The sequence below is a fragment of the Oreochromis aureus genome, linkage group 23 (genome assembly GCF_013358895.1).
Source record: "Oreochromis aureus strain Israel breed Guangdong linkage group 23, ZZ_aureus, whole genome shotgun sequence".
Lineage (NCBI taxonomy): Eukaryota > Metazoa > Chordata > Actinopteri > Cichliformes > Cichlidae > Oreochromis > Oreochromis aureus.
The window spans coordinates 37,119,636-37,128,855 of record NC_052963.1 but is presented as its reverse complement, the minus strand read 5'-3'; the positions used below and the strand labels follow the sequence as shown (position 1 = coordinate 37,128,855).

The following is a 9,220-nucleotide window of genomic DNA, read 5'->3' as shown; positions in this document are numbered from 1 at the left end:
AAGGGGGAAATTTATGGATACACGGAGTCTTCTCCAGAGAGTGATATTAGTTTCCCTCAGGAGGAAAGGATACTGTCTGAGTGAGGCGTGAAGAATTGGGTCCAGATTCAGCAGCGTGGGCCCCTTCGTGAATGTCTAAGATGTTATTAAAGGAGAGAAAGTTGTTACAAGACTGTTTCTCTTGAAGGTAACCCAAAGCTATCCAATTCTGTGGTTGCTGGAAGAAAATGTACTTCTCGCAGTACACTAAGCTCCGGGACAGCTGACGACACTAAAACCCTTGTCTCAGTTTCTGCCTGCTTTTCTTCTTCACTCACCCTGAGCTGCTTTCTCAGCTACATCCATTCTCATTTTCACAGAGCCCACAATTTTACTCTGGGAACAGATTGTCTGAGCAGAAGGGTTTTTTTTTCCTGTTTAGCTGAATTTTTCAATGCAGTTATTTGCAAAGCTGAGTAGGCCTTATTTAATAAACAACACAAATAAATGGGAACACTGAGAATTCAACTTTTTGTAGCAGTTATTTGCTGTTAACAATGCAGTGATGATATTTACTATTTATTGGTTAAAATACAAGCGGCAGAAATGGGCTTCCTCCGTAGAGTGGCTGGCCTCCCCCTTAGAGATAGGGTGAGAAGTTCGGTCCTTCGGGAGGGGCTCAGAGTAGAGCCACTGCTCCTCCACATCGAAAGGAGCCAGTTGAGGCATCTGACAAGGATGCCTCCTGGGCGCTTCCTGGGTGAGGTTTTCCGGGCATGTCCCACCAGGAGGAGGCCCCAGGGCAGACCCAGGACACGCTGGAGAGATTATATCTCTCGGCTGGCCTGGGAACGCCTTGGTGTTCCCCCAGACAAGCTGGAGGAGGTGGCTGGGGAGAGGGAGGTCTGGGCTTCTCTGCTTAGGCTGCTGCCCCCCACGACCCGGCCCCAGATAAGTGGAAGAAAATGGATGGATGGTTAAAATAGATTTTAAAAATGCATAGCTAATAAATGGCTTTGGAATTGGATTCTTATTAGATGGTTAAAGATGGCTAAATACTGTTTGGTGCATCTATAAACTTTATTTAAAAACCTTTTATAATGTTGAAATTTATCTTTCTAAAACCTATTTTAAATATTTAGCATTTTTTATTGTCTTAACACTTTTCAGGTCACCTACAATTTTTAGTGTTTTGGTCCACATCTACCCCTTTATATCAAATTTCTACTGATTTGGCATATCCAAATCTTACAAGAGAACAAGTTAAGGTATGTTAAACAGACTTGATTTGAAAGGTAACATCTTTCATTTTCTGAAACTAGACAAAAATACCTGTTGTAGAATTATAGGAATTATTTTAGGGTTACTGTTCATAACCATCATCTTATCATTGCATTAATTATCATTTCATCCTAGCATTTATTGAAGTTGTTGGCATTATGTTATAATTTGTATTACAGGGGTTATCATAATCTAATATTAACATGTTTATTACAGGTGCAGTTACAACCACTTAAATCGTTGAGTTAAGTCTATAATCTTAAAAGCTTATAGGCTGAGTATATTGTTACAGTAAAATAGTAGCTGAGTAAAGGCCTGAATGTATTCAGCTTCTTGTGGTATTTGAGTTTGCTTAGTTACAGGTGACGGAAGGATGTCCAGTCCATGGTGACCTCAAAGGCCTTAGGTCATCACCATATTCGGAAGAGTATGCCACAAGGAGGAACCTCTATGTTGCATTTAATTCTTAAAATACATGAATGTTCTGTACATGCAAATTATGTGTTTGTAAGCGCAAGAAGGGGCGTTACAATACCCTGATGTTATAAAAGCAATCTAGAGTGTATTTTGGGCAGAGATGTACAACTGTTTTGCAGTTTACACCTCTCCACGCTGCGTGCATTCATTAAAAATCAATTGTTTGAACGACCTCTTCTGGACTATCATTGTTTTACTCTCATCCTCAATTTCGAACCCGTAACACTGTCTATTACCTTTTTATTTCATTTTATAGCTTTTCACTGCAATTTTAAATATTGTATGAAGCCCAAAAAGAGAATGCAAGTCAGGGAGGACAACTTAAGGATTTTGGTTGTCCCAAAATCTCGGCTAAAACATAGAGGAGAACGAGCCTTTTCAATTATGGCTCCCAAACTGTGGAATACGCTGCCTTTAAATATTAGACAGGCGTCTTCGTTTCCTGTTCTTAAGTCGCTTTTGAAAACACATATTTTTTCGATAGCTTTTAGACTGGTGTGAGTTGATATGCTTATTACATGTATTATTATGTGTTTATGTGAGTGTCAGTGGTTTTTATCTTGTGTTTGACCCTTTTGTTTCTGTACAACACTTGGGGCAAACTTTCTGTTTTTAAATGTGATCTATAAATAAATTGGATTTGGATTTGAATAAACAAAATAAGCCAAACAGAGAGATAGCAGAAACAAAAAAGAAGAAAACAATTTCACACCATTGAACCAAGTTAAGAAGACCTCTGAGGAGGTAGGCATGCCATTGTCAAGATCTATAATCAAAAGACATCTTAATGCTTGGAAATAAGAGGGTTTATGACAAAGTGAAAAACACTGCATGCTTTACCAGGCAACATCTATACATCATCTAAAAAAACAAACCTCTGGACAGAGGAAAACAAGATTAACTTGTACCAGAACAATGGATGAAGAACTAAAGAAACTACTGATGATCCAAAGCATACCACATTATCTGTCAAATACAATAGCATGGGTCTGTGTAGCTGCCAATGGAACAAGTGATTATTGATGATGTGACTGCAGATAGAAGAAACAGGATGAATTCTGATGTGTATGAGGATATACTCTCTGCTCAGATTCAGTCAAATGCTGCAAAATCATTGGATGGTGCTTCACATTGCAAACGGATAATGATCCAGCGCTTTTGCAAAAGCAATCAGAGTGTTTCCAAGGCAAAGAAATTGGATATTATCCAATGGCCAAGTCAAGTCACCTGGCTTGATTTCAACCCAACAGAGCATGCTTTGCAATTACTGCAAAGTGGACAAAAGTGGAGAAAGAACCACAAACAAGAAACAACAGTGGCTGCAGTGAAGACTTAGCAGAGCATCTCAAGGGAGGAAACGCAGCATTTAATAATGGCCTCGGTTTCTAGACTTTTAAAAACATTCCTTATGTTTAAAATGATGTCGGTCTGTCCAGATGCTTTTGACCCTCTAAAAACGGAAGGACTCACAATTAAAAACTGATTTAAAAATTCAAAGTTATAAATATTGGAAAATTGCAAAAGTTGTGTCTCTGTTGAACAAAGTATGGACCTAACAGTATATAGATTACTGTGACTGTATGTGGGCATCAGCTGGTGGCTACAACCTAAAATTATTTACACATTTTAATGTCAGCAAAAACAAAATCACAATTTTCAACTTTACAAAATGTAATTAAAATTTTAACATCAACCAGATATTTACTGTGGTTTTGTGTATGAAGTGACAACCCTAACCCTAGGCAAGTTATGCAACTACATTTTTTCCAGCAGTTAGAAACTGCTTTTCCTATTATTGCAATACCATATAAATGCATAATTATGTGTGAAGTCTTTCTATTTTTATATTAATGGATTTCACTTAAGACTAGCTATCTAACTGCACAGGGGGAAAACGGGGTTTCATAACAGTCTGCCTGCAGCAAACCTTTTAAGACTTTAGACTAAAAGTTCATTTAGTGTTATTATATGAGCAGACTCCCAGTTGTAATGGGACTGTTAAACTATTTCTCTTTAAATGTGTAATTTTAAATGTTAAACAATGTTAAACAAAGGCTCCACAATAGTGACAAATTTGAGAAGAGATCTTTTAAGAATGCTCTAGAAAGGCATGTTTCCATTGTGCTTCCCATTTCTTTTGTGTCTGTGTGTGTAGTGTTGAAATAATTCAACACAAAAAATTGTATAGATGAAAATAGAAGTCATATAGTTATGCACTGTAGAGTTACTGTGCACTATGTCATTATATGCACTGGAAAAGTTATAATAGAGTAGAGAAGTATTTAAGTTTTTGCAAATATATTTAATGTGTTTAATAATAATAAAAAAAAACTGGTGCATGCGCCTGGTTAGTAGTTGACCCTGTCCAAGGCTATAATTATCCTCAGTTGCCTTTATTTGACAGCTGTACTTGGATCAAATGCTTTGCCCACCCAGACAGTTGTTTAGATTTTTTTTCTTTTGGGGTCAACCGCTTTTCAGGTTTTGCGGCGCTATGCTGGAATTACTGTATAAGTTTAGTCATCATACTAGCAGGAAATGTGTGACTGATGGCAGTCGGGTGGGCTGTAGGTTTGCTGGATAATAATGCATTATATTTGACTAAACAGCCAAACGGTATAGTGAAGACTTTGCTTTACATAAACTAACTCAAAATGTTCGTTCACTCTGCATAATGAATACTTATGGTCCTAAAATGATATTTTTTAGATACATGTTTCATATTATTACTTCATTATTTTTAATATAGAACTCACTTTTTTACACTTTAATATAATTATTTTTATCTCAAAATGCCTAAAAGCTTTTTGAGTTCCAGCGAATTCAAAGTCTGTTGCACTATTTGCACAATAAACCACCCATTTGTCCCCATCAGCATGCAGGTCAGCAAAGACCAACTAATGCATCTGTGGAACAGGAAGGTTTTTCTCAGCTACAATCAGCAGTGAGACTGATAAAAGAGTTTCACAAGTTCAGTGTAATCTGCATTTGGGTTGATAGAAACACTGAGCAGGTATAAAAGAACTTCCCTGAACTGAACTACCTCTCACAACGACATCATGCTGAAAACACTGGTCCTTGTGCTGCTACAAGCAGCATATGGTAAGTAGTTTGGTCTGGTTAGAAAAGGAAAAAGTAGTTCAATTCTTACAAAAGACTAAATTCAGATATAAATTACATTTCAGTTATATAATCGAATATAATTGTAGTTTTTAGTTGTGGTACACCTGCTGTCCAGCCCAACACTGGTAGGGTTGTAAATGGAGAGGATGCCCATCCCCATAGCTGGCCTTGGCAGGTAATTACAGTTTGTTAATTGTTAATGTACTTTAAATATTGTTTTGTTTAGAATTACTAAATTGTCAACTTCTTTTTCTCAGATTTCCCTGCAGGTGAAGCACGGCAGTCGTTACCATCACACCTGTGGAGGGACTCTGGTTGGACCTCGCTGGGTACTGACCGCTGGACACTGCATCTGGTGAGCTAAGCTGGATGAGAGTTTAGAGCATCAAGACAGAAGTCAGGGACTGTGTAAAAAGCACACCAAAAGAACTCTGGCATTCAAAAGTATAAGGAGAAGAAAACTGATAAATCATAAATGGTCACAACTGTCTTACAGGCCAGGAGATGTGTACCGTGTGGTGTTGGGAGAACATGACATGAGCCAGCAGGAGGGAACTGAACAGATCATAGATATTCTGCGCATTGTTGTCCATCCTAACTGGGACATCAACCATGTCTCTGATGGGTAAGTACATTCTGAAAGCTGAAGGAAATGCATTTCAAAAAGCAGCTGTTCCCACACAAGACTATAAAACAATCTGGAAGAAGCATTTTAGCTGGTTTAAGAGATGCCTCCTTTCACCTCCTCAATCAGTAAAACACCAACTATTATGATGGTTCTCCTCCAGGAATGATCTTGCCCTGCTGAAACTGGATAAGAGCCCCATTATGAATGACAGCGTGGGCATTGCTTGTCTTCCACAGGCTGGAGAGATCCTCGCCCATGGAGCCCCGTGTTACATCACTGGCTGGGGAAACCTTTACAGTACTGTCTCTTTTATGTCATGTTAATAACTGCAGGTCATTGTCTTGTTCCATTTGCATGAAAAAGTTCAATTTTAGCATATGCAGTCTGCATTTTCTGCTAATTTTGGGTAGTAATACCTTCGTAAAAACCATGTAACAGTCATATATTTTTTGGATGAGTACCAGTACCATCTGTGGTCTCTCTTTCAAGTGGTCATACATTATGGTTTAGCAAGGAATGGGACATGCTAGCTAGCCAAGGTTTTCAGGGAAGAATGTGTCGTCAGTGTTCAGTGAAGTTACAAATCATAGACTGTATAAAATAGATGGCAGTAGGCTCTGGAATGCCAACAGTAATTAACAAGTGTTTGCAGACAGCATCTTCCTTGATCACTGTGGGTGATTACGGCAGTCTGCCAGTAAAGAAAACAATCACATGGAGGATTTTAGTTCAGAACACTCTTTTCAATCAAAGAGATAAATTGGTTGCAACCTTGAGCAACCGTTTCCCAAATGACTGGCGAATATACTTTTTTCAGAACCATTTTTCATAACATCGATGCCAGACCACTGCTGAGCAATGTGCACGATGTCATGTGAGAAACCTCAACAGAAGTCAGTGAGAAGGCAACCTCTCACCTGATCCATGCCCATGAGTTTAGTTTTAATTCCTAGTTTAAGTCTGATTTCAAAAAGCTAAGATGATGGCAGCAAAACGCTTGAGAGCTCAGAATCAGGTATTCACAAACCAGTGGGTGATGTCAAACTTTTGTACACAGTGTTGGAGAAAGCAGCAGTGCACATGTGCAGTGGATGCAGTTAAACCAAGAAAACACATTTGGCTCATGCTGCCACATGTTTATGATGTCTAGCTTGCTAATATTGCCCAAGGATGGCCCTGCATGCAGAAGTCACTTTAGTATAAAAAAGGTTTCATAACACATTTGATGGACCTGCCTAAGGTAATGAGTAACTGCTTTTGGTGCAAGTATAAATAATAAAGCTAATTAATTGCATGTAGTACTAGTAACAGTAATGAGCACTGGCTTTCAAACAACTTGTCTGATTCTGCCTGATGCATGCAGCATACAGTGTGTTGTATTTACGCGTTGCTGAGCAGCTCTATCCTCTCTGTCAGCTCATGGCCCCATGCCTGATAAACTGCAGCAGGCCCTGCTGCCTGTGGTGGAGCACAGTGTGTGCAGCCGCAGCGACTGGTGGGGGATCAACGTCAAGAGCACCATGATCTGTGCGGGAGGAGACATCGTATCAGGATGCAATGTGTGTGAAGCATCAAAAGAAAGCAGCTTGTACCTGTCAGAACTGAATTACCTGCAGTGAACAAGGTCAGCTACTTCATGCGCCAATCCTTCCTCTGTCTCTTTCTCTCTCAGGGAGACTCTGGCGGTCCTCTTAACTGTGTGGGTCAGGATGGTAGATGGTATGTCCAGGGTGTAACCAGCTTTGTTTCCTCCCGTGTTTGCAACGAAGTGAAGAAGCCCACAGTCTTCACCCGTACCTCTGCCTTCACCGAGTGGCTCAGCGAGGTAAATTAATGCCGCTTTCCATTCTGTTCGATCTATAGAGTTTCCTCTTCTGTGCATGAGTCTGTCTGTTGAGAAACAAATGCATTTCAGCCAGAGTCACTGATAAATAAAATATTTCATCTGTCAATAAATCATCTTGTTTCTTTAGGTCATGCTCAAGTACTGAGGATCTGCTGGATACCAGCTGATCAACTCCAAAAAATAATGAGATCCCAAGTCAATATTTCTCCCTACACGGGGTGATCTCATTGAAAGGTTACACATTACTATCAGAATTTTGTAACAGCACCAAAAAAAAAAAAAAAAAAACCATAAAAAAACCCATTCCATAATAAAAATTTTCTTAAAAACGAAATACTTTAAATGGCTGTTTTCTTCATTCCTGCATTCTTGTCAAAATCACCGACTGTAAACAACCACAGTAAGCCTTCATGACAAGAACTGCAGTTTCCATGTCCTAAAAAATTTACAAGAAAGGTGCAAAATGAATTCCTGTCTCTGCAGCACCACTTCACCTCTCCTGGTGTGTGATAAGAAGAAAGAGGAATGGATTCCCATCAGCGTGCGCGGAGGACTTATGAATCAGCATTTCCTATCAATCACTACCAAGGTCATCCAAGTTTCGGCACCAGTGAATATACTGGCTGATGGGAGCTGAGCTGGAAAGCAGGCTTTAACATCAGATAAATAACAGCAATCGGTTACCTTGATGCACGGCACTGGTGGTCTGCTGCATCAGATAACAGGAGCATTTTGGGACACTTTTGACAAACATTCATCCAGTTAATAAGAACAGACTTTCTTATTTTTAGCACAACAACATAATAGTTTGAGTGAAATTTAGTGTTTCTGCTTATTTAGGCATCTTTGACATCTAAATGCAACTTTGAGACAATGTAGACACTTGCTTTAAGAATTTATGTGCACATTTGTATTTTAACATGTATGCAAAAAGCCATTTTAAAGTTGAGGGCCTGTTTTTAATGTAGGAAAAATTACATTTAATATCTGGGTGAGCTGATGGCTTCAAGACTGATAAATAAAATAAATAACATATATTATAAAAATATTTTCCAGACCTTTAAATCCTTCAGAGTATTGTTTTCGGCATTTAAAATGCCCAGTGTGATCGAAATCTGGCAGCTGGCTTATTTATAAGGCTTTCCAACTTATTTGATAATGATAAAATCTTTGGTCCCATACACAGTGCAACTGGAGCCATAGCCTTGTTGTGGGATGAAGGTCCAGTAATGAGATTGAGGGGATTTCTAATGATTCAGCCAGAAATTGAGCCAGCCCCAGATAAAAAGACTTAATTGAAAAGAGACCAATCCTTAATTTTTTATTTTTTATTTTTTTTTAAAAAAGCTAATGCAGGAAAGCAAAGACAGGTAGCAGGAGAAGAAGAAAAACACATCTATAAAGACACAGCCAGCAGATACACACAGAGGAAATGAGACACGGGTGGAAACAATTAAGAAGGGACAGAGAAACAAGAAAGGGTGGAGGGAACAAAAAGTGGGACACGAAACCACACCGAGTCACACCAACCATGAGAAAAAACATCTTTCAAACTTAGGCAGTAAGAAAAGACAAAAAATTAACAGTAATAGGCAAGAAAGCATACAGGCAACACACAGGTAACTAGAAACACAAGTCAAGTTCATTTAAGGGGCACATTTAAGCACAACAATCAGTGAAACACTTGGGAAAAACAAAATTACAAAACAGCAAGAGAACATAATTAAAAGAATAATTAAAAAATAATTACAAAACACAACCAACTGTTAAAACGAGCACAATTACAGAACATTTTATCTAAATTTCTTAATATTATCCGGCTCAGACTAAGCCGGTGTTGCCCAGGCTTTACAGCACCTCCTCCAGGTTTGACAGCAGACATGAAA

General features: G+C 38.8%; 1 protein-coding gene across 1 annotated transcript; it reads left to right on the top strand.

The window, feature by feature from the left end:
* Positions 1–4,767: 4,767 nt before the first annotated feature.
* On the top strand, positions 4,768–7,668 carry LOC116331221 (chymotrypsin-like elastase family member 3B). The gene is made up of 8 exons (XM_031753824.2): positions 4,768–4,839; positions 4,947–5,035; positions 5,118–5,215; positions 5,357–5,485; positions 5,649–5,785; positions 6,905–7,047; positions 7,161–7,313; positions 7,462–7,668. Exons 1-8 carry the CDS (start codon positions 4,797–4,799, stop codon positions 7,477–7,479), a joined length of 810 nt encoding a protein of 269 aa, XP_031609684.1. The 5' UTR covers positions 4,768–4,796; the 3' UTR covers positions 7,480–7,668.
* The last annotated feature ends 1,552 nt before the right edge of the window (positions 7,669–9,220 follow it).

What these genes read in the sequence shown, in the direction of transcription:
- LOC116331221 (XM_031753824.2), top strand. Translation starts at nt 4,797, where the DNA reads ATGCTGAAAACACTGGTCCTTGTGCTGCTACAAGCAGCATATG. An exon ending in GCTGCTACAAGCAGCATATG is followed by an intron (nt 4,840 to 4,946) that starts GTAAGTAGTTTG and finishes ATATAATTGTAG; the next exon opens with TTTTTAGTTGTGGTACACCT. An exon ending in ACCGCTGGACACTGCATCTG is followed by an intron (nt 5,216 to 5,356) that starts GTGAGCTAAGCT and finishes ACTGTCTTACAG; the next exon opens with GCCAGGAGATGTGTACCGTG.